This window comes from Aythya fuligula, chromosome 11 (assembly GCF_009819795.1).
Source record: "Aythya fuligula isolate bAytFul2 chromosome 11, bAytFul2.pri, whole genome shotgun sequence".
NCBI lineage: Eukaryota > Metazoa > Chordata > Aves > Anseriformes > Anatidae > Aythya > Aythya fuligula.
This window is the reverse complement of record NC_045569.1, coordinates 3,477,046-3,501,402: the sequence shown is the minus strand read 5'-3', so window position 1 is coordinate 3,501,402 and position 24,357 is coordinate 3,477,046. Positions and strand designations below refer to the sequence as shown.

General features: G+C 43.8%; 1 protein-coding gene across 2 annotated transcripts in view; it reads left to right on the top strand.

The window, feature by feature from the left end:
• Nucleotides 1-24,357, top strand: part of RFX7 (regulatory factor X7) — a 53,211-nt gene that overhangs the window by 11,372 nt on the left and 17,482 nt on the right. Inside the window, exons 2-4 of one of the 2 annotated variants that reach the window (XM_032194722.1) lie at nucleotides 11,975-12,008; nucleotides 19,958-20,040; nucleotides 20,803-20,925. In XM_032194722.1, the coding sequence (XP_032050613.1) occupies nucleotides 20,816-20,925 (110 nt within the window). In that variant the 5' untranslated portion in view covers nucleotides 11,975-12,008; nucleotides 19,958-20,040; nucleotides 20,803-20,815. Of the gene's footprint in view, nucleotides 1-11,974; nucleotides 12,009-19,957; nucleotides 20,041-20,658; nucleotides 20,926-24,357 lie in introns of those variants that run through there. The other variant, XM_032194723.1, reaches the window with a different exon arrangement.

The following is a 24,357-nucleotide window of genomic DNA, read 5'->3' as shown; positions in this document are numbered from 1 at the left end:
GTAAAGGAGTGGAAAAGCAGCAAATAGCTCGCCTTAAAAATTGAAGTCAAACTGCTAATGATTGGGAAAAGACGTTTTCATTCCTTTAGTGCAGACATCTGCTCTCCTGCTGGCATGTTGACACATTGTGGCTCACAGGAATGAAAATCCAGACCAATGAATTCTGTAGTGTTAGACCAGGTCTTTCTGGAGGGATCCATCAGACAAGACATCGTGGTTCACATTAGTGTGGGAACAAACGTAGCTCAGCAGGTTGTTAGATGCTCAGAGGTGTTAGCCAGTTGTGTGCTGCAGCCTACAGGTGAATTTCAACGGTGCGGTTGTCTCAGTGAGTATTGCTTTAGTAACTTTCTATATCCAACCTACGCTTAATTTTCTGGTGCACTGATTTGGGGGAAATTCAGAAACTTAATGTAGTTTTTCTTAAATCTGTAAATCTGCTTCAGATTTAATCGAGGACAACCTTTTTTTCTTTCTGACTAAATAAGCTGTGGCATAACTTTGCAGGTCTTTGGGACGTTTGGCATGGCCATATTGTGAGTAATGACTCCATGGAACTGTTCTGCATTCACAACATCTGCAGTTGTCCTAGGAGGGTGCTGAACTCAGTTTCTGACCTGCAAGGCTGCAGTTTCAGTACTTCAAACAAGGGCAGGTCACATGCCCTCTGTTTTTAAAAGAAAAATTTAACAAAACGAGAACTTTTAAAATAGATACCAGAGTGCTTATGGAGCAACAAGCCCCAACGGGGAATACTGAGTTCTGGTTAGTTGCCTGCTGTCCATGCTACCCATTTAGAAGTTACGTGCTAGAAGAAATAAATCATCTGATAAACTTGTTTGTTCATTCATTGCAGTTGCAGTGAAGGAGGCTGTGGGTGGAGTGAGGGTGACTTGAATGAATGATGCCCGCCTGCCCTGCGCTTGTAGTCTGAGCCAGTGCAGCTGTCCAGGCTGAGCTCTGTAGGTACAAATTGAAATAGATGTGTGCAGGTATGAACTTACATGGCTTTAGCTTAATTAAATTTTGTGCAGCTTTAATTTTAATCAAGTGCAGCTTGCAGGTTTAGACAAGCTCTTGAGTCTGCAAGTAAACTAAAGTTCACCTGGGCTGCAGGCTAAGGGAGCTCAAACTTTCCAAACCAAACCCTTGAGATGTGGAGTAGCTTGTGTTTGTTACTCTTCTTAAGATCTTGGTTTTGGAATTAAATAGTAGGGTGGAAAGCTTACAGGATGTACTGCTGTGGTGTTCAGTGAAATGATGTTTGAGGTAGGCAAGAGACTTCTGGCTGCTTGTGACTTTTTGTACCATGCAGTTCCTGTGTCTGGAGTGCGCTGAAGCCTGGAAGTGGAGGTGAGAGAAACATCCCCGGGTGCAAGTGTGAGGCTGAAGGATGGAGGCTGGAAGGAACCCGTGGCTCTTGAACAGCAACGAGGAACTGAGAGGGTTGTATGGCTGCTGCTGCAGGCAGTGGTGCTGTGGTAATCCTGCATGTAGTCAGTTTTTAAATTTTGACCCCTACAAAAATGCCAGGGGTAGGAGCAGGGTTACAGGATGTGCCAGCAAACGGCGTGGCCCACGGCAGGGAGAGGCCTTGCTTTTCCCATGGTCGAGCACCCATGCCCGCCTAGCCCGAAAGAAGTGTAGGCAGATGCGTGGAGAACACTCCCTGTATCCTGGGGCAGTCAGGACTCCTTCCCAGGTGGGTGACGGGAAGCCTGCAGTTGTTGATCCTGCTGGGTTTGGAGTGGGGACGGGTGTGTGGGGCACCCGAGCTCTGTGGGATCCATCCAGTGGCGGTGGCGGTGCCCAGCGCTGGGGCTCGCTCAGGATAGAGCTGGGGTACAGCACTGCTCAGCAGGTGGTAACCATCCTGGCTGCCAAATTAATAGGATAAAGAAGAGGTACAACCAGGAGCCAACCTGTCTGATACCAACAAGCAGCTAGGATGGCTGCAGGTTGTGGAAACCTCTAAAGGAACTACGAGAAATGAACAAAAACTCACCTGTTACCAGCAGGCGTAGATACGCTGTCCTGGCACCTGTACCAGCACTGGAAAACCTGTGCTCCCAGTCTGGAGCCCTTGTGGTAGCACTGGTAACGCTGGGGGCTTGGATGTGTTTGATGGCCTGAGCTTTGTGTAACTCTGCAGAATAACCATAAACCAGTACACATTCACACGTTTCTGGTTGTGCGTTAGGTGTAAGCAGTGTGCACCATTCCCTGTTTCTCGTGGGTGTATGCACACCACGGCACCTTGTCACCAGCCTTTTGTGGCCGTGCTTTGTGGAGGAGAAGGTGGGGAGGCAGGGCTGCATCCTGCGTTACGCTGCGCCCTGTCCTGGTGCTCCGCAGGCAGGTGATGTGCTTTTGTCTTTCTCAAGCTGATGGTACGGAGGGGTCTGTGCACCTCTGTGTTGTGGCTGCGTTTCCTTGTTTCTGTTCTTTCAAGTGCTGCCACCCCTTCAGTTTCCCTAGGCATCCTTTCGTGGAGCCATGTGGGAGAAAGGCTTGAGACAAACCTCGTCGTGCTTCCTAGCATCTCCCAGTCAGGCCCTTTAGAAATACAAACCCTGAGGAATCAGATTGTAACTGGATTGGGCTCCTGCTGACCGGGGCTGGAACTGCAGCAGCAGATCTCACAGCTATCTATGACTGAATTCAGGAACAACAATGGTTGGTTGGTTTCTCATTAGTTTTAAAGGCAGTTTTCATTGTGAAATCTGTGACCCGTTGTGATAGGTGATTTGCCATTTAGCCACAAACCTTTCTGCTTTTAGCAGGACATGCTGCAGACACAAAGACTTCTCCAGTAGGACTTGGTTCATGTAGTTTTATGTAGATCACCCTGTGCTTTCTGTGTTGGGGCTTTCCAGGCAATTGATCCACGCAGACTGATCTTGGAATACCCTGCAGTGCCTCATATGGGTTGTCAGCAATAAATACAGGATGCAGCTCCTCTGAAGGCGTTATCATCTGCCCACGTAATGTGCAGAGGGCATCACAGCTTTGGTACAGAGTCCTGCCTGAAAGTAACAATATACACTGACTTTAATTTAGATCAGTGCTGAAAAAAACAGAGGTGAGAAACATATAAGACCATTTTCTTATTTCTTCTAAGAGTTCATTCAAGTAGTTTGTAGCCAAAAAGTGTATTTTAGTAATTTAAAAGAGAAATACAAAACAGGAACTTCAGTGACTGTTGTGTTACTGGAATAGAGCACCTGGCATGCTGTGGCTGTGGCAGGCTTTTCCCAGTTATTTTAAGAATTGTGGAAATGAGTCTTCAGCATTTGCATAGAGCTAGAGTTCCTCAGAAAGCTAAAAGAGATGTTTATATATTTAATTTTCAGGCCCAGGTATTCTCATGTCTGCCAACTGATTATTTCTCAGCAGTTCTTACTTGGCAGTTCATTGTAAGGGGCTACATGGGAGATGGGTATTTCATTAGCAGCCTTATCTTCCTTCTTTGTTCAGCTGTTTGCATCGTTGGCATTATTAAATAATGTATAAAATAATCATAGTCTCAGGAATTAGTAGGGATTAAATAATTTTTGTCCTGTATGCAATATTTCTCTTGCATTTATATTAGTAACAAGTGTTGAAGTCATGCGTTTGACTAATTTTAACCTGCAGTAACTTAAAATGTAGTGGCATGCTGATCTAGTGTTTTTTTCAGCTGCGTGGTCCAGTGTTGCCCCTTTTTGTGTCTAATTTAAACCCGACCTTGGGTTTTCTCTTCTGCAAGTGGAAGGACGTAGATTAGGTTACATGGAAGATCAGTTGGTCGCAGCTCGGCTTGGCCCACTCTTTTATCAGTTTGGTGTTTCTCTTGCTTCCTTATATTGCAAAGAAGAGTGTTTTGGCTTGGATTAAAGGAGTCTGCCTTCAAGCTGAAGAGCCAATATTTACAAATTGGTGGCAGCTTTCTGTATTTACTTTTTTGAGGCCTTAGTTAGATACTTTGGTACATTTCCAGCGGACAGAACTCTGGCTATTTTTATGCTTTAGGGAAATAACAATACTTCATGTGCTTCCAAGACAGAGTTACAGTCCCTGTACCTTCTATCTGAAATGAGAATATACTTGCTTTTGAGTACTGGGAGATTTAATTTGTCTCGTATTAATTTTTTGGTTGTGTTGGCTTGTGTTTGTGCTAGGTTCAAGTAGTTTAATTGAATAGATTGAGGTACGTTCGCTGTTACTGGCAGTTCTCTTGTTTACAGATCTGGGTCTGTTCACGTCCAAATCTGTCTTCCTTTGTGACAGTTTCATGATACGACAGCGCAAATTGGCATTTGAGAAGTCAGCTGTGCGAGCTTAAAGGTGAAATGCGTGGCAGGGGACAAGGTACAACCAGATTTGATAGAAAACTGCTATTGCACATAAGGTCCATTTCTACGATTCATTTCAAGATTAACATCCTTATTGAAGAAAATCTTTCCAAAAAGTTGTTGAGAGAACCTGGGAGAATACACAAAATAGGATAATGGCATCTTTTCTGCAAGTAAGTTGAGCTCTGTGCCTGGAAAGACTTGTCACTTGTCTGATGAAGATTTTATTCCCTGTTTTAAAGGAGTCTTCAAATACAGGCAGAAGAGTTAAGTCCCTGTCTTCAAAACTTGTCATCTGAATCTCACTGCTCAGTTGCTGGTTTTTGTTGTTGGTGGTTTTAAGTGTTTGAAATAGTGTCAGACCTAATCACTGTCTCCTCTGATAGCTCGCTGTGGCATCACTAGGAGGGTACTGGGATGTTACGCTGCCAACGAGCTGGTTGTGAGCCATCGCCGAAATGCTGGAACCTGCAGCTCTGCGGGCTCTGCCTCCCGTTGGATCCCGGGGTTGTGGGATGAGCTGCTTCAGTTAATTGGTTCGGTGGGAAGCTCGTCTGCATTAATGAGATGATAAATTTTCTGTTGGATCAGCAAACAGATCCGACTCAATGAAATCCAGCTCAGCTCAGGCTGTACAATTTGCATGGTCTGACATAAAGGCACTGACACAGAAAGGAAAATGAACTGGTCAGCTGAGAAACAGCTTGCAGTTCAACTGGATGCTGCTGCTTGAAATGGCCTCTACAGGTGAACACGGAGGCTGTGACTTCATCTTTATACTGCCGTGGGCTGTTTTTCCCAGGGCTTTGGTCCCTCGGTTGCTTTTTTAAGTAGGCACTTGGAAAAGCTCAGCTTTTGTGGCGGGTTCAGCCATCCCATGGCACACTATCACCTAAGGCACTGAGAGCTGCAGGATTTACAGGTCCCCAAAACAGCCCGTAGTATTTTGTACTTCGCCTTTAAGACATCAAGTTGAATTATCTGCAGGAGAGAAAGTGCAGGCAGGGAGAGAGCCCCTAGGTGGCATCAGAAGCCCTGCTTTTTGGCTCTTCCATGCCTCACTGTGAGAGGTGAGGGTGGGAGGGGATGCAGTGACTGATGCCAAGGTTGCCTTGTGGAAATGCCCTGCTTGGGTGTGCTTTCCTTTCACAAGAGCTGTTCCGTACCGGCCTGTGCTAGCGAAAGCTCTGCCTCCGTTAGCTAAGCGGTGTAGTCATCAGTGCAGTAATTGAAACAGATTTCAGCCTTCTGCAGCTCTGCTTTCTAAATATTTAGTTGAAATGCTTTTACAACCATTTTACTTCTTTATCAATATGAGCCAAGCCAGACAACGTAACATGGCATATGTTAAGATGTTAATTGAGTAGCAACAGACATAGGCGGCTGTTTTCATAATTTTCTCCTTAGATGATCCTTGGCTCCAGTTTAACATTTCTTTGTGCTTCTGAATGGAAGGTTCTATAAAGATATTTTTAGAGCTGTTACTCGAAGAGAAGCATTAATTCAGTCAGCCTAAGAATTAAGGGCCGAATCCCGCAGGCAGGCAGTGTGATGATAATACCTCTCTGAGGGTGCCACTTGCTGTCGTGTGGTTGGTGGGCCTGTTGCTGGGTGCTTCCTCGCAGCATTCAAAATAAATGGACTTCTGTGAAATGTCGTCTGATGTCCCCAGCATCCTGGAAGAGAGATCTGAGTCTTTTGGAAAGGGTGGGTGTTCAGTTTAATAATTACTTTAATTAATTTAATAATTATCCCTTCTGTTTTGACATGGCTTTCAGAAAAATGACTTGCCCTGAATTGGCACGGTTGGTATTTAGTAACGGAGGCTGACTTGTCCTTGGGAACTAACGAGGTTTTTGGAAGAGGCAAAGAGGCAGCAGGAAACTGAACAGGAAGAACTCTGGGTTGCTGCCAACGCTGAAATACCTCCTGTGCCTGGGAGACAGCAAGAGGGGCTGCTGCTCGCTTGGTGCTGTTCCTCCACAGAAGGAACAAGACTACCTGCAGACCCTGTCGTTGAGTAGTTCGGCAGACAACCCTTGAAGATGGTACGAGGGAAGGCTTGGTGCAGTGAGAAATGGAGACTTTGCGTAGCTGGATAATTTGTAAGGGGCCATGTGACCAAAATAACTCTTCCTTGGCAGCCAGCTCTCTTACCTAGGTACCTTCCACTTTCACACAGAAGGCTTATTTTCGGGTATCTGCCTAAAAATATTGGGGTAGCAGCATGTCGCCTACGCGTGGGCTACAGGTGACTTTCTGGGAGATCTCCTGGTGGCTGCTGAGCAGCCTCTGGAGCTGCACCACGTTGGTGCTGGTTTTGTGCTGAGCTCTCCAGAGAAAAAGCTTGTGGTCATCCCCCCACTTCTCCAAAGGAAGCTTATTTTAGAGCTTTATAAACCTCCCTCTTGGCATAATTTGTCTGAACTGGTAACTGCTTTATCATCTCTGATGGTAACTAATTAGCAGTGCTGGGAGGTACCTGCATGCTGGGGTTTTTGTTTTCTAGTTGCAACTTTTCTTCCTGCATCCCCGTGTCGGGTAATGATGGATCTCAGCGTGTGTGCTCTGGGAGCTCTGCAGTGGGAAATGCTTCTGCCTGCTCAGGTTGTGTCCCATCTCCGTAAGGTACGGCATAGCTCTGGGCACTGATGGGAAGTTGTTCCTTGGCATAACCTGCAGTAGGGTTAGGCAGAAATAATGTTTTTCCTGGGCTGTCCAAAATGCACCAAGCACGTGAAGCAGAGCTCTGGAGCCCGTTCTCAGGAGGCTGTTGCAGTCTGTGCAGGTGTTTGCAGGACTGTGCTGAAGAGGATACAGAGACTTGTTTCAATCTCACTGCTGGAGTTAAAGCCATAATGAAGAAGGGGCTCCAGGCTTCCTGAGGCACCTTACTCAAACCATTACAGGATTTTGCACTGCAAATCCTGGCTGCACTTGTCTCCCGAACTCTGTGAAGCTGGACTTCTGTTGCAGTTGTGTACAACTTCCTCCGTCTGAGGATTAAGTCTGCAGCTAGTGCCTGAATGATGGGAGCCACGTCCTGTGCGGCTTTTGAGGCTGGGATGTCCTTTGCTGGGGTAAAGGGCAGTGTCGTGGAGGTGCTGCTGTCCCGCTCCTGCCCGGCACAGGACCGAGAGCCCCTTTGCTGGTGTCCTTTGTGCACGGTGGCTCCCCGAAGAGGAGCTGCGCTGCAGCGGCCGGGCGCTCACGGGGCGTTTGCAGCACGTGCATAGATGTTCCTCCAGCATTCACTGCGCTGATACTAAATCAATAACTCACTGTTGGAAAGCTGGTGTTAGTTCCAGTGGTTGTGCTGACCTGGAGAAGGTTTATGGAGTTAACTGAGCAGCAGCTAGCAAGTTGGAGGGCTTTGTTTTACCCCTCCCAGCTGCCTTCCTCTTTCTGATCTCACAGGCATAAGGCCTCTCATATCCCCTGTGATGATACGGCCTGTACTCTACAGCACTGAGGAAATAGTAAATGTGCTCAGAGCAACTGAGTTCTGCCATATCTTACAATAAGATACTCCCATACTGCTCAGAGTGCATCAGCTACGTGTCCCTGTACCCAGGGTGTTGCTTAGAGCAACGTTTCAGGAGCTTGCCAGCAGGGCTCCAGCGTTCAGGAGCTTCAGTTGCTGCAACATTGAACAGTGAGCGTGCAGGAGCTGTCACAGGGCTTGGGCCCAACGACTGAGTCAGGAGCTGAGTCCATGAAAAATGCTGAGAGGCTGTCCAGTAAGGCTTTGGTCTGCGACATGAGAGCTGCCCGTGTATTCCTGGGGAAGGTGTAGGGCTGGGGGGCTCTGTGAAAGACAGAGGCTTTGCAGAGAGCTGCTGGTCCGCTTCTGTAAAGCACAGGCTGAATAATCCCCCTTTGCCTTGCTCTTCAGCTCATTAGAAGAAGCTGGGCTCTTGGTTTTGAGTGTTCCAGCTGACGGCTAAGGGTAGTTCTTCAGAGGGGAACTGTTTCAGACTGGTGTTTTGGGCAGAGCTGGTGTTTTTGAGAGGCATTTCTGTAGGCAGTGGGGCTGAAACACATCTTCCTGGAGTAGCCGCGTGTATCTGAACTGTCAGCCGGCTTCGCAGCATCCACTGAGTAAATACTTCACTGAGTGCAGTAGGGTCACTTCGTCTGTTTTGCAAAGGTTGTAGCTTTGCTCCCAGGTTCTCGTGGAGGATCAGGACCTCAAGCTGGTGACTGAAGGCAGCTGTCAAAAACAAGCGCCTTTGTTATCGCCCCTACGGGACAGCTGTCCCCTCAGTCAGAGGAGCTGCTGCTTTCCCTCAATTCAACTGCTTGGAGCAGCCTGCATGAAGTTGTAGATGGGGTAAGGGAACTCGTTGGACTCGAGGGAGACTTTCAGCATAGGGGGCTGCAGAAGAACGGGTGCCGTAACTGTGCCGCGTGCTGCGGGCACTCGCTGGCACGGAGGGTGGAGCAGCTGCCCAGGAGGAGCAGCGCTAGCAGCGTGGCCTCTGAAAACTAAAATGAGGTGGACGTAGGTCACTAATAGATGCAAATGGTTATTTTCCTTAGCAAGAACATCTATCACTTTGGGTGCTCTTCCACAGCTGGTACTGGACACATAGCAAAGTGCATGGGTAACAGCCCCAAAATCCAAGTGTTAGGCATAGGTCTGTGGGCAGGGTCTGAGGCTGCCTTGCTGTTGTGATTGCGGGTGGGAGAGCGACCAAATGAACTTTTGCCAGAAGTCTCCCAAGACAGTTGACCAAATTAAAATTTTGTGCCTGTAAAGCTGAGCCTGACTGGTGCAGTTACTGCCATTAAAGTAGTTATTAGGTAATAGATGCATTTGGCAGAGACAGAATCAGGCTTATTTATTGAGAATTTGAAAACTGTCAGCTTTCAAAACACATCTGTCTTGTAAGCTAGTGAAGGAAGAAGTGGCGTAAAATAAATAACATTGTCAAATACATCTTAACTGGGGTGGCTGTTACTTCACCACATTTGTCACTTGTCCTTTTATCTCCTGATAAGATGGAGATGCTTCATCTTGTAATTTCACCAGAAGGAGCTTTTCTGTGCAGTGCTCAGGACCATGCAAAGATCGCTGTCCCAGCACGTTCCCGGCCAAAGGGCTGGTTCTGCAAAGGGCTGTTGTTGCTGTACTTTGACGTGGATCAACTCCCCTGCAAGGTAAATAAGAAGTGTTTCTCATCAGGCACAGGCTTTATGAAGTCAGCCTGTGTGAACCTGGGATATGGTTAGGGTAAAAGAAGCCTCAGTTTACCAGTGACAAATTAGAATAATGTCCTTCTAGAATACCAAGGAGCACACAGCGGGAGGTGAAAAAATGTCTGTTAAAATAGACATCGTGCGTACTCCTGCTAGAGCCCTGGGACCTTTGCCTTGTAAAATGTCACAACATCTGTGTGGGGATTAGAGGACACGAACTCGACTATCCTTTTTGTGCCACCAGTTGACAAAAAGAGAACAGAGAAACTGCACTCACTGGTCTAATTATTGCTCTTTTGCTGTTGCTTCTAGACAGTGTTGATCAGTGCTGTCGGAGCAGGGGTCACAACTGGAAGAGTCTGAACTGAATTTGAGAATTTACATTTACTGACTCAGCCTGATCTTTGGAGATAAAAGGACAACTCCAGGGATCTCCTGCCCAGCTGCCTCCTGGCACTTTGCCTCTTTCTTTTTGCAAGAAGAAAATATCAATGCAAATGGGCATGCTTATGGGTAGTTTGGCAGAATCTGCCCGGGCTGTCAACTGTGCTGGCAGAAGCACATCCTTCTGAAAAACCCAGCACAAAACATCATGAGCGAGTCCGCAGAGAAAAGGCGGTGTTTGGACTAAGTTTGGTCTGCCTGTCCCCTGCGTCCCCTTACCCTCTGTGTTGCTTTTCCGCATTAAGCTCTCACGTGAAGCCATGGAAAGGCTTCGGTGCAAAAGTGGGCACGTGTTGTCTGCTGCTTTATGAAAGAGGCTGCGGATCCGTAGCACAACAAGCATTGTGAAACCCTGCTAGGGGCAGGAGGCAGTGGGGCAAGGTGGAGTCCAGGGCGAGAGCTGTGCTCTGGGAGCAGCCCTGAGCTTCAGTACTGCTTGGCTCAGCGTTGAGTCGGATGCAGTGAGACCTCTTAGCAGCAGCAGGTTTCCATGCTTGGTGTCCGTTGACTTTCTGGTAAGATGGTGGTTTATGAAGAGTGAGATGGCATCTGGATGCCCTTCTCCGATTGTTCCAGTAGGTGGGAGCCCCTTCTAGGCAGGGAGAAACTTCCACTTCACTGCCTTTAGCTGTCTGTGTTTGCACAAATCCCCAGCCGCTCAGCTTCGCTCCTGCCTTAGCATTCCCAGGTGTCTTCCCAGCTGCTCGTCCTAACAGCAGGCCAGCAGCAGCAGACGTGACCGTTGGATCTCCATCGGTGGCCTTGCTAGCCAGTTTTGCCTGTTGATGCTTGTTGTTGTATTGCCATTATCGCCGTATCTGCTGCTTGTACGGGAAGGGGGGTGGAGGGGATCGGTAACAGCAGCTCCTGCAGGACATACTTTAGACCTTCTGGTTTCAAAATGCGATGCTGTAATAACCAGGACAGCCAGGCTCCTGCCTCTTGGAACATTGGACGTAACATAGGAGCTAGAGCAACTGATTCAGCACCTATTTGCACCGGGCACTAGAGCTGTTTGGCTTGTTTTAGCTGTGATTTTAGTATGTCCATTGGATACCTTACTTGGCCTTTCTTTTGGATGTGGTAGCACCTGTACAAAAGTAAAACAACTGGAAGTTCTCTGTTTAGTTCTGCTAACAGGATGTTTCATTATGTTCTATCCTACCAGCAGCGAAGTGTTTCCTAAACTCACACTGGTTGTTCAGTGCTTGTTCAGTAAGTGTTCAGCAGTAAGGACTATTTATTTCCGCATGTTAAAGCTCATTCTCATGTTCAGAGGGATGATTAAATGCCTTCAACTGACCCGCAGTCCAGCGGAGCACACAGCATACAGTACTCTTCAAGAAACACAAAAGCTGCTTATGGGTGTGTTTATGTGAAGTATAATAAGTTCCATACTGTACCTTGGCACATCTACTGAGGTCATTTATGGCAATTTTTATTTCAGTCCCCACCCAGTCCCTTCTTAATAAGCCAACTGGGAGGTAGTGAGACTAGAGGGGAAAACTTCTAAGTAAGTTGTCAGTGGGATACAGATTGTCTGCTTTGTAGCAGCTCTTTGGAAAACTGGTAATAAATGCATTGAAGTGGTGGGCTTTAGTGAAGTGTGGGGAAAAGGGGGGGGGTGTTAATTGTGTTTACAGATGAACAAATAAAATGCATCTGAATTGTGGAAGAGTTAACAATAAAAGTAGTGAGATCCATCCTGGCTGCTTTGCAGCTTGGGATAATAGTTCCCAGTTGCAATGATATTTCATTTTAAATACACTTCTTATATAAAAGGGTAAAACAGCAAAAATTCTAACAAATAGCTTTGTTTGCAATGACTTTCTACCAAAAACGTTGCAGATGAAGTATGCTTCCATAGGCTGTCATTGCATTTTGTAGCAGGAGATTAAGCCTATAGTGATAGCACTTCTAATATGTAATATTTTTGTTGTTACTGCTTAGATTAATTCAAGATTTCTATTCTCTCTTTCTTCCCTCACGTCTAGCAAAACTGTACAATCTAAAGTGGACTGCATTTTGGTAAGTACAACTCCAGAATGCTTTTTAATATTTGATAGAACTGTAAGACCAAAATAGACAGCTCTGGAGACCGAGAGTTGTTATCATGTCGTTCCTTGGCAATACTTTAAGGTACTACCTCTAAATCTGTTCAAAAGTAGTTCACGTTGCCCACCCCCCAAAACAATGCATGGTGTAGGTTTGGTACTCATTTTCCAGGGAAGCATTGCCCTCTTTCTAGCAACAGCAAGTGATTTCCCTTTGCAGAGGCTATCAGTATAGATATGACTTAGAAAGATGCCTTACTGCTTTTGTCCACATGTTTTTGTTAAAAGAGGTGTTATGGATTGCACAGATCAGAATCTGCAAGAAGCTAATTGTGCCTTCAGGTTCCATTGCTCTTTAGGTTGCTAATGACAATGATTATTGCTCTTGTTGTTTCCTTGAATAGTTAATTCATGGCCAGTGCCACATTTTAAGGAAGGAACTAGATTGAACTGCATGTTTGCACAAAGCCTGTCAGATGAATGCCCTGGTCCGTGAAAGTCTTGCTCATGTCATAATTGTCAGATTATTTGTTTATTTTAAATCTTGCCAGCCCCTGAAGTTGTGCACTATCTTGACTACCTTCCCAGAAGTGAGCAATGCTGCAGGTCCTGTTAGTTCAGCTGTACGTTAAACAGATGCTTCATTCCTTGAAGAAAGGAAAGCCCTTGAAATACATCAAGATCACATTCCTTTGTGCAATAAAATAACAGAATCCTAGCCAGTGAGTAGAGGTAATTTCTGGGAAGCAAATATCTAGGACAAACTGAGAGGATTTGTTTGTATTTAATAGTGAGCAATAGGTTTCAAGTTTCTTTAAATCAGAGTCTGAGTTCATAAGTCTTACGACTGGAAGGGACTGCTTATTCTGACTTCCTACCTTTGGCATTTCATCCAGAAGTACCAGCGGGTAAGATAAAAACATGACATAGACAACCATCTGGATACTATCAAATAGAATCTGTTCCGCTATATGGCTGAGCTAAATCAGAATATTCCTTGAAGTCGTGTTGTCAAAGGCTAATTCAGATGGCACTGAATTCTGTTTCCTTTAAATGTTACCTTAATTTGTCATGGTGAGAGATTTCAAGGAAGCTTTATTGTTGTTTTGCAAGCAGACTTTGGACCTGGTTTTACCTATGCTTAAAAGAATTCCTGGATGCATCCAACTACACGTGATGCATGATGTCATTTTTGTCCTATTTATTCCTCAGTGGTGTCTGCCGATACAAAGCAGGTGAATATAAGATCTTTCGTACATGAGCCTTCATTTGCAAGAGGGCAAACTGCACCTGTAAAATTCTTAACACCAGCTTTTTCTGCAGTGAAATAAAAGTCTGGTAGGAGTTCTTAAGTAGCATCAGAGAGTGAATAAACAATCAGCAGTTAACTTGTCACCTGCTCTTGGAAACCTGTTTTAAGAAAACGGAATTTACAGTAGGACTGTTCTTGCATTAAATTCTGCAGATTCATGAATCTAGGATACTTAAGTAGAGATTTACAGTCGGTGCAAGCCAGTGTTACCATTCATCTGCATGGGTCGATGGTGACCATCCACCAGGTGTTTTTCTGAACAGTGCTCTTGCACGCAAAGCAATCTCCATAGCTTGGCTTGGGACAGAGCGGGGATTTCCTGATGGCCCGATTTTCTGTTCCAGTTGCTTTCTTGTCTGTCCTGCTGATGAGTTCAGAGGAGTCCTATCAACAGTGGAAAGGTGACTGTAGGGCAGCAAAGGTAGATCAGATGCTGTTCAGGTAGTTTGAAAAAAGCAAAATCTAAGACCAGAATAGTTTCAAGAAACAAAAATGAAGCTGAATCATGTCAAAACAGTTTCTGCATTTTACATGCTCTTGGAAAGCTGTAAGCTGCAAGACAGAATGTAGAAGTACGTTAAGCTAAAAGGCTGTGACCATACACCTGGAGATGAATTGTTTGGAGCTTCCTTGCAGACCTATCCAGTGCTGGCCTGTAGAAGGCAGGATGAGGAGGTTTCCTCGCTGTTGGACTGTGTATGGGTTTGTCCAAACGGCCTGTGACTGCGGTGTTTGGACCTGACCAGTACCAGCTGCTTGCTGCCCAAGGTTACAGGCAGGTCAGAATGCTTCCTTCAAGTGCACTTCCTTAGATTTGGGTCAGATAGCAACGAACTCAGGGCCCCTGAATCAGTCTCATGAGGTATAAAGGGCCAATGCTCATCCCTTGCATCTTTAACTGTAAAGGGGAGATCTGTGACCGGCTTTCAGTTATGTTGAGAGGTACTGGTAATGGCTTAGAGCATTTAAACTTTACCAGTTTGCTAGTAATTGTAAAAAAGAAATACATAAAAAAATAAATAACAAAGCTCAGCCTCTGCTTGTTGCCATTTGTGTTTGGTAGCCGCAGCCGCGATGTGCAGAGCAGCACATGGATGCCCTTTAGAACATCAGCTGCCTAACACAGGATAGGAAGAAAAAGGGAGAAGAAACAAAGGTGATGGCAGTTGTCTCTGCAGTGGGGAGCTAGCATCAGAGGACTGCAGAAAACAGCTAGTGTAAGGGCACTAGGACTGTAATTTTTATTTATACAAGAGACGAAAGTTATCTGCCTCTTACTTGTTACATTGCACCATTTACAGCTGACATACTGTCAGTTTCTGGAAGATCATAAGAATATTGTATGCCGTGCAATCCAAAAAAAAGGTAATTAGCAAGAATTGTGGTGTAAACAGCCATTAAAAATTCATTATAACATCTTTTTAACTGTAGTAAACATGTCTGGAAGTCTCCTATGACTTTGCTTGTTACATTTCTTGCCACATACTAACTGAACTCTTGAACCTGCTGTAACGAAGTGTACGCTCCATGTAGTTGCTTAGCAAGGAGGCTAAGGCTGCTTTCCTTAGTCCTCTGAAAAGAGCTGGGTGCTGGTGAGAGGTGGCTGGATCCATGGCTGTGCAAACCAAAGCTGCCAGTGGCCGGAGCAGTGGCAGTGTGGGCAGCAGCAGTGAGTGCGCTGTGCTGGTGAAGCAACCTGCCTCCGTCCTGCTGCGCTCAAGGTGGGGGCTTGGCGCTTTTTGGCCCTACAGGAACCAGGCAGAAGCTCTGGGTAGCTTTGGCTGCTGGCAGCTGTACTTGGACCCTGTCGGTGCTGAGCTGCCATGTATTTTTAGGGCTTGTTTTGGAATATTTAGCACCTGAAATACGTTTCTGCTTCTGTTCATCTCAAGCCTACAAAATATGTTTATGAGCATCTCTTTAGAATAATAGGTTCTGTTTCAATTTAGCTATCTGCTTTCTGGAGCATTGTTCCAACAAACCATCTGACCTTGAGCAAATTATTTAACCTTTGCTTCTTGTTTCTCTCTTCACACAGTGGGGAGATGATTGCTTGACTACTCCGCTATTCTTAGTCTGGTTGTTAAATAATAGATGTTTGTTCTTTTGAAATATGACAGGTTTTAGAACCAGTCTGCCAGTATGTGCAAGTTACATTGCCATTGGCATAGCCTTTTTTACTTAGATTAGAATATAGTTATATATAAATAGTCAAAATGTGAAGAGAAATACTAAGATCAGTCCATGCTCTCTAAAATAGTAGTATTGCAAAATGCTTGCAGCGGTGCCCCTGGCCTTCAGCTCATTTTCACCAGAACCTTAGGACAGAAATAACCTGTAATTCTACCTTCATTGTAGAAGTGTAAAATAAGTCAAAGTTAAATTCAGCCTTCAAGAAACTGTAATTCTGGTAATTGTTGCTTAGTGTTTTTTCCCTCTATCTCATTTTAAGTTGGGCCTGACTTAATGTTTTCTTAAAAAACAAAAAACAAAACAAAACTATTCCTTGGAGTTTTCCATGGTAATCCATTCTGGCAACAATAAGATGAATTTTGAGTAACACTTGTGACCTGCCAGTGGATCAGCAGTTGGAGAAAAACAGATAGAAAGATTCAATCCATCGAAGTCAGGAAACTTCAAGTGATATTATGTGAATCTGGAGACTCAAGTTGAAGTCTGGCTTCTCCAAGCAGGACCGTGAGTCTCATGTTTCCTGCATTACAGATGAATTCCTTAGCTACGTTCTGTGTTGAACTGATCGTTTGTCTCTTTGTGCCATGAAAAATTTCGTGTCTAGCTAGTGTCAGTATGGAACCAGATGTCAAAAACTATTTTTGATTAAAAAAAAGTTGCTATTACTTTACAGCTGCTTATTTGCTCAAAGAAAATGCCTGTTGGAATTAAAAAGAAACTTGCTTGTGTTCCTAAGAGGTCCTTGTTCTGTATTGTTCGTAGTCAGTAAAAGGACAGAATCATTTGGACCAGATCTATATTGTTTGTATGCACAAATGGATTTCTGGTTTAATTTATTTGCTCCATATTTTGTTCATTTCTTTGGTGAACTGTCTGTCTTGGGTGACTACCAAAATGAAGAAAAATGCCAGAGACTTCTTTATATATTACCGTAAGGCTTTCCTTGTCTGTGACTTGAGATTTCTAGTTCTTTGTCCTGTTTTTCTGTGTAAAATTACTAAAATATTTTGAATACTTGATGTGTTTTTTTTGGTTAAATTGAAGCCAAATTGTAAGAAATAAGTATGAACGCTCCTTACTCCCCATCTTCACAGTATCTTCCTTTGTTTGATGTGGTTCCAATTACAGGAGATAAATATAATGTGTGAAGACCCAGAATAGCAGAGTGGGGCTTTGTGATGGCTTTACACCTCAGCCATACAACCAGTTTAGCGCTCTCATGCGTCTTTCTAATGCAGCTTCAAGAAGTAAGGTTTATAAATAACCTTTGGAGAATTAAACATTCTTCAGCTGATTTGATAGAAACAGTTAAGGTCTGTTAAATTCAAGCAAAAGATGTACTTAGGTCCTTTTAAGTAGTGAGGAAAGATTCCCCAGACATTTTACATTCTGCGTGGATATTAAAACTACTGTAGCATAAACTTTAAGTGGCTACACAAAGGGGAATTTGTCCAAGATGATGCCGGCATTGCAGTTTTCCTTTTGATGCTCTGACTCTTTTCCACTCTGTTCCATGTTTAGATTTCTGCCAAACGTGATATTGACCTATTTTCTTAGTCGGAAATATGAAGAAAATTGGTAGTATGTTTTGAGTTGTGCTTTCTTTTCATTCATTTTCATATGTATCCTACTTAAGACAAAGTGAAATTCAGGATGCATTAATTTTTTTTTTTTTTTTTTAATTTGGTCAGAGATCTGTTGTGAGTAGGCCAGCTGAAATGTTCCTCTGCTTTCCCAAATGCTTTTCTGATTGCATTAAGAATTAGAAAGTTTTGATACTTGGAGCAGTCACAGTAACAGAGAGACTACTGAATTCACTGGAGCCTTACCACTGAGAGCTGGTAGGTAAGGGCTAAGGTTCGGTAAGAAGTTGTACTTAATGAGGCTGTAAATAAAGTTTTGAGAGTTTTAGGAACATTCAGAGAAAACAGCCTAGGCAAAACACAACGTTCAGAATTTTTTAAGCAAAACATTGTTCCCTGAATCTATTAGCAGCGCCACATTCAATGCCTTTGGTGCAACTTCTTCAGCTTTGAGATGTTTTTGTCTAAGTAGATTCAGTCTCATTTAATAAGCTTAGCTTTATCTAATTATCACCCACGTAGGATTACCTCCAGGAACTTGCTCTGCATCCTGGTTGCGTGTTTTCTCTCCCGTTTGATGGCAGGGCCTGCCTCCCCAGGAGCTCTGCACAGCCATCGCTGCAAGCTGGGGGAGCTGTGCAGGAAGTGCAGCCTGTGGAGAAGAGTGGGTTTTCAGTGAAAGCAGAGGGAAAATGCTACTGTCTGGCCTCTGCTGAGGACATGAGAGCCCTAATCCTCAGCTGCCTTAGCCCCAGGGATGCAGTTGTGCTGGTGAGAGTCGTTGGTTCACTGGCAGCTTCTGAAAAAGGTTCTGCTAACATAATCCCATCAGATTTCTTCTCTACACGTAAATCAGGTTTTGTTTGAACGAATGCTTGTCAGAGGGGACCTGCATAGCAGCGTCTGCAGCACGGGCAGGGCCTTTGTTTGCAGCCCTTTCCTTCAGCTGGGAGACAGCAGAAGTTGCTCCAGCTGCAGTGGGCGCTGAGGCTGCTTCAGCATTTTCTGGTGAAAGTCTAAAACCAGCCCTTACGCTGCAAAGTAGCACGTTAGATTTGGAAACAAGAGGTTGTTTTCCACTTCGATATCAGGGTCAGTAGGGCTTTTTTGTTTGTTTTGCAGAGGATCTCACCTGACCCATGTCTTTTGGTGATCTTTAAAATCCCTCCCAGCCCATGCTGTGATTCTCTTGATTCTAAGCACATGGAAAACAAGGAAGTCTAATAAACAAGTGGGAATTTTCTTGCAGCTGTTTCATTCCTACCTTTTCATAAATTTTTATTTTCTCTAAAATGTTTCTTTGGAGAATGATCTCAGTAGTGTTTTTTAATAAAACCATTAAACCATTATTGATGGTGGAAGGACCACCATTACAAATGCCATCATGTGTGCGGGGAAGGAAGAACAGAGAGAATTTTACGAAACACACCTGTTCAGAAATACCACTTTGGATCTTTGGTGGTCTGTGCACCATTGCTGTGTAAGCTGTTATAGATGACAGACATCAGTGTCAGCACATCTCAGGAGTGTGCGGGGGGGTGGGGTTAAACAAAAACCTAATGTTGTGGCTTGCTGAAGCTTACACAAATAAAAGCAACAATACAGTGCCTGTTCCCTGGCTGCTGTTGGCAATGTTTCTGTGAGCTCTGAGAGTATCTGTCCTAGCGCTCTGCTTATTTTATTGCAAGACCAGCAAGGAGGAGGGGGGAGCTCACCTCTGGCTAGTTCTCTTCTTAACTTTGTGCCAGTGGAAGTGAGATACTTCTTGACTGGAATGGGTAGGGACCCCAGTTGGAAATGAAGTTCAGGATTTATTTTCCCCACTCTGTTTGTTGTTGAAATAAACAGACAGGCTTCACTGGCTGCCGGTCCCATTCTCTTCCTTTTGGAAAAGGTTATGTTGACAGTAAGACAGCAGTAAAGGAAAATAGAATGAACTGTAATCAAAAAGCTATATTCTGAATTAAAAAGAGATTGTGGTATTCTTAGCCTCTGTGCTGGCAGTGCACCTCTCACATGGGTTCTGCAGCATCTTCCGGAAAGAATCTGTACTCGTTGCTGCGTGGCTTTGCTCTGGCTGCTGCTGAGCAGGCTGGAATACCTTACCTCAGCTGATGCTGCTGGTATGTCGGAGTCGATGTGGGAGATCTGGAATGACCCCAAAGTGGCTCATACCTAGCATTCACTGTTTGCATACAGCAGGTAAAACTCCCTCTTGTGTCTGCTGCTCTGCTGGGATCTTCTGGAGTAGGACTCAGGCATCGTAGGGATTCATGGTAACAGAATGGCTTATTTTCAGTAGTTGTACAATAATTCTGATTCAAAGGAAGCAAATACATCATGTATTTGAACGACATTGAGGTCTGTGACACAACTATTGCTGTGGTGGTGTGGGTTACAGGATCGGGACTGACATTCTGCATAGTTACAGCCTAGCTGTATTTTGATGCTTTGTTCTCAGAGGTGCTTCAAATGAGCTCTGAGAATATAATGGAGGTTTTCATGTTACATGTCCAGTTACAAAAGTGTTCTCTTACTGTCATTTCTCCAGATCCTGCTTTTATTGTGTATGAATTTTGTAATGGTATTGTGGAGCTGGCATTGTGGACAAGTGTTTTCTAGGGTGTAGTGGTGTACAAACAGAAAATCATAGTTCTAGGCCCAGAGTACTCACAGTAGCATTCTTTCACATAAGTATTTTTCTGTTTGAAAGTATATTATTTTGGAATACAATGTTGGATGACAATTTTAGCTGTCAAGCTCAACTCTTACTGTTTGCTCTTTCTACCCCCACCCTCTTCTTTTGTTTTTAACCAAAACACCTTTGTTATCTAGCAAGAAGTTGAGAAGTTTACAGACCTAGAGAAACTCTACCTCTACCTTCAGCTGCCTTCGGGTCCCAACAATGGAGACAAAAGGTATGTGTGTGGTAAAGGTAAGCAGCTGGTGCTGAAAACACAGCTTCCTGTGGCACTCATTATGTGACGTGTTTGGTAGCAGAAGCTGTCTTCAAATATTAAGAACTTATTTTTTGGTGAAGATTGTTTTTAATATTTGAACTTTATTGCTCAAATACCTTGTAAATATAAACCTCCTAAAATGCATGGCTCATCAAAGAATATCTTTTGCAGCCTAAGTGCAATCGTTCTTTCACATTTTACATAGGAAGTGATAATATAGCAACATAAATGTGATGCTGGGGGAAAGAAAGAACTAACAGTATTTCTGGTAGCATTTGTTTGATTAAAGGAAGCTCTAGAAAAACAACCTGAAGATCACAACATCATGAAATTAGCATCTGTTCCCAGCAGGCTGCCTACAGGAAGCACTTTGAGCACTTGCTGAGAAAGTTGAGTATTTGCAAAGGGCAGTTGGCAGACGGAGTGGGCAGAAGCTTAAGAATGGTCAGCAAAAATAAATAAATCAATCAGGAGGCAGGCACACTCTAGCCCATCACTCTGTGTGTGGCTGTGTATCAGGCAAGAACCAGAGTATGGAGTCTCTGTTGAATTGTGTACAAAAAAGGGAGATAATGCTTCCTTAGCCTTAAAGAATAGCTGCATGTTTGAGGTACTGGCCTTTGTTGGCTGTCATCTTTCTGCCTGTGCAAATACAAAAACTAGAACTGAGGAGGAACTATGGAGTGAAGTCCTCATCAGAGCTGTTTCTTCTTTCACTAGTGATCAGATCTCCATGTCATCCAGCCGTGCACAGCAGATGCATGCCTTCTCTTGGATACGGAATACCTTGGAAGAGCACCCTGAGACATCCCTTCCCAAACAGGAGGTTTATGATGAATACAAGTGAGTGCTTCGGGTAGTGCTTTTGCATAGTGCTTACAAAGTTGTAAGTAGTTCTGTGACACGGGCTCTACAAGTGCTCCGTTGGCATATATACACAAGTGCACGTGGAAGAACAAGGCCTTCTGTGCTTGGGTGCTAACCTAACTGAGGCCAACTCTATTCAGTAGCTGTGCCACTGAAGATAGGACTGTGCTGGTTAAGTGGTGCATTACGTATGCTGAAGTAAATGTGCAAGTATTTCTTAGCAAGGAAATATCAGTATGAATATTGTTTTTATTTTTTGGACAGAGCGGCACAAATTAAAAGTGCCACTTGCTGTCTTAGAGTGCTTTTTGTTCTAATTATATATACGTGCACATGTAAATGACTGTCTTAACAAGGATGAAGGGCTGAATTGTTCCTCCTGGAAAGGCAGGTATTTGGCACATAAGGTCTAGACAATGGTACCTTTCTCTCCAGAATAATACATAAGTATTGGGCTTTCCTGCAGCAAACCTGATTTCTACAAAGGCACAGTATACCTGAATATGCATGAAACCAGTAACCAAGGCCACTGAGAGTCTGTTTTGTCAAGTCTCGAAGCTATCATGTAATGAGAGCGATTAGAAGCAAGGGAGGGCGAGCTGTCTGGCAAAAGTTGGATTTGGATTCATTTACAAAATGTTCCCCATAGGGGGAAAAAAAAAAAAAAAAAAGGCCCAGATGCCTGAAGATGAATAACAGATTCCTGACCTAGTATGAATATTTCCATAATCTGAATGATTCCAATAATTTGCAGGGAGTTGAGTGCCTTCACCTCACAAATGCCTACAGGATTCAGCCCTTGGTAGTTGTTGCAGCGCTGCATTATGTGAATGCCTCCTTTTAATTAACTCTCTCTGGCAGAGTTGTTTTGCTCTGACTGAGCTGCAGCATGATGGCATTCGCTTGCCTGGGGTTGATAAACACGCAGACACCTATTTCTGAAGTCTCCCCATTGAGCTGAGCGGTGACGCAGCCTGGAAGCGGGGCCAATAGCACAGACGTGCCAGGGCAGCCAATCCCCGAGCAGGAGCTGCTCCCGCAGACACAGCAACAGCGGCAGCTGCTGTGCGGGAGAGAAATGGAAGCGTTATTCTGAAATATATTTCTTATTTAATAATTTATGGCCTGCTTCAGCAACAAATCTGCTTGGCTTCCATGCTGTGCCAAGCTGCAGATGCCCAGAAAAATCATCATCTACAGATTGTTGAGTGTGAAATTTGGATGGCTTTTGGATGTAGCTGCATCAAGTATTTGTGTATTGTATTTTTTTGCCTAACAAAATAAGGGTGGAAAGCAAATATTCAGGAAAATATCAAATGTTTGGAATCTGTTCTCTTTTGAAAGCATCTGTTCTGTTTTTAAAACATGTAGTTTCTGTGAGTGTATTTATGAGCTATTCTTGCACACCAAAGGAAGAATAGCTTTGGAGTGGGAGGTGGGGAAGAGGCGTATAAATAGATGAGTTAGTTTTGATAAGTCATTTTTCTTTACCTAGGGGCGTTAAGTCCTCTCAAATCTCACTTCTCTCTTATTTACAAGTTATAATTTCTCTCCTCTGTGTGCAAAGATAAATGTTGCATGAGCTCATAGTGAGGAAACTTGTGCACTCTGCACATAATAAATCGAAGTTAAAAGGCTTCAGAAGAGTGCTGCATCATAGCAGCGTTTCAATGCCTGCTGTAAATTTTGGTCGAAATTTTTTTTTATATATATATATATAAAAATACTGCTCTTCTGTATCACCTTTGTGTTTTTCTTTTTTCTATTGAGAGAAAAAAGAAGCTTACAGTGCACACCGATCCAGCGCTGGCAAACGTTGATAGCATTTCCAGCTCCTTCACATTTCAGTAGCCTTGCATCCCTCATCTAAGTTAACACAATGATGCTTCTTTTTGGTTTCTTACTCTTTTTAATTGTAAATTCACATCTCTAGCTAGGTAAAAGTGAATGAGTATATCACTTATTTTACCCCCTTCAAAAGGGAGATAAATGCATCGTAATATGAGCCAGTAGCACTTGGGACGGTTGAGAGCTTGCAGCTGAATTTCAGAAAGGAGGTAAATGAGAGCTATTTCACCTCTCTTGTTGGCACCGCAATACCACTTGCACTGACAGAATATGCTGTGCTGTAAGAAGCTGTGTTCCAGTGCACGTGGTGCTTCTGCCAGCTTCCTTTGGAAGTTATAGGGGAATACAGTCTGGAATATATTATTGGGACTCATGGTGAGCTGCCTAATCTCTTCTGTAGAGATCTTCTCTTCTGTATTCTGAAGAGAATAGTTGCTGCTTCCCATCAAATAAATCCTTTCAGTGTTTTCTCGTCAGTCAGTTTTACTTACATATCTTTGCTTTATTAGTAAACACCCTTCTGGAGGCTGCCAGGTGTAGATTAAGCTGAGTATAGAGAATTAAGATTTCAAGTCTGGCAGTACTTACACAGAAAAAAAATCCTTGTTTGTCCACAAAATGATTTTTGAGCCTTCAGTAAGCACTTTGGTCCTCTTGCTGCTACTGCAATGATGCAAGAAAAGGAAGTTATGTTGTTCATATTTATGCTTGGTGCCCTGAAGATTCACTTAATACACTTTAATGTAGGTTAGGAGGTCTTTGAGTGAGCTTGTATCTCTTATCTGGTCTGTAAATCATTAATCCTTGATTTACTGGCTGCTGGGCCACTTGATGCATAGGTTGTGTGTGTTAAAGATGTTAACTAGCAAGTGGAAGAAGACTATTGAGAAGCTGGAACAGAAGAGGGCAGTAGGTACAGGGCTACCATGGACATTAAACAAATTAAAGATGTGAGATTCATGCTAAGCTTGTTTGATAGCTTTTAACCAGTGTTTTACTTAAAAACTCCCTGATAGGAACTGCATGGGACCTGTTGTGTTGTCAAGTCTTCTGTTGTAACTGAGTAACTATGTATTTCTTTTAAAAGTTGATCAAACTCCCATCTAAAGCAACTGTTTCCTGGCTTTGTTACTAGTCCTAAGAATCTGATACAGAATTCCATTTCTTTGATGGTTTTCAGACATCTCTATTCCATCCTATGTGATTTCTAGGACTTCTTTGCCAGCATTGTTTGTTAGCTTAAGGAGAGCCTGCCTCTTCCTAAGGTTTTGTTCTAACCCGTTTTTTAGAAATCAGTTACTTCGGGTGGATTGGATAAGCCAAGATCTTTGTTTTGTTTCATGCAATAGGTTCTTTCCTACTATTCATAGGGTTCTTTCTGCACCCATCTTGTGTTGAGTTCAGCTTTCTTGAACAGGGTGTGCAGAATATGTACCATGTTCTCTGTGGGATTTAGCCTGTACGTACAGTGACAGAAAAATTCTCCTCAAGTAATGCTGCTGTTTTACTCTAAGATTGTATCCACCTTGTTATCAGCTGCTATGGATATATCATAATTAA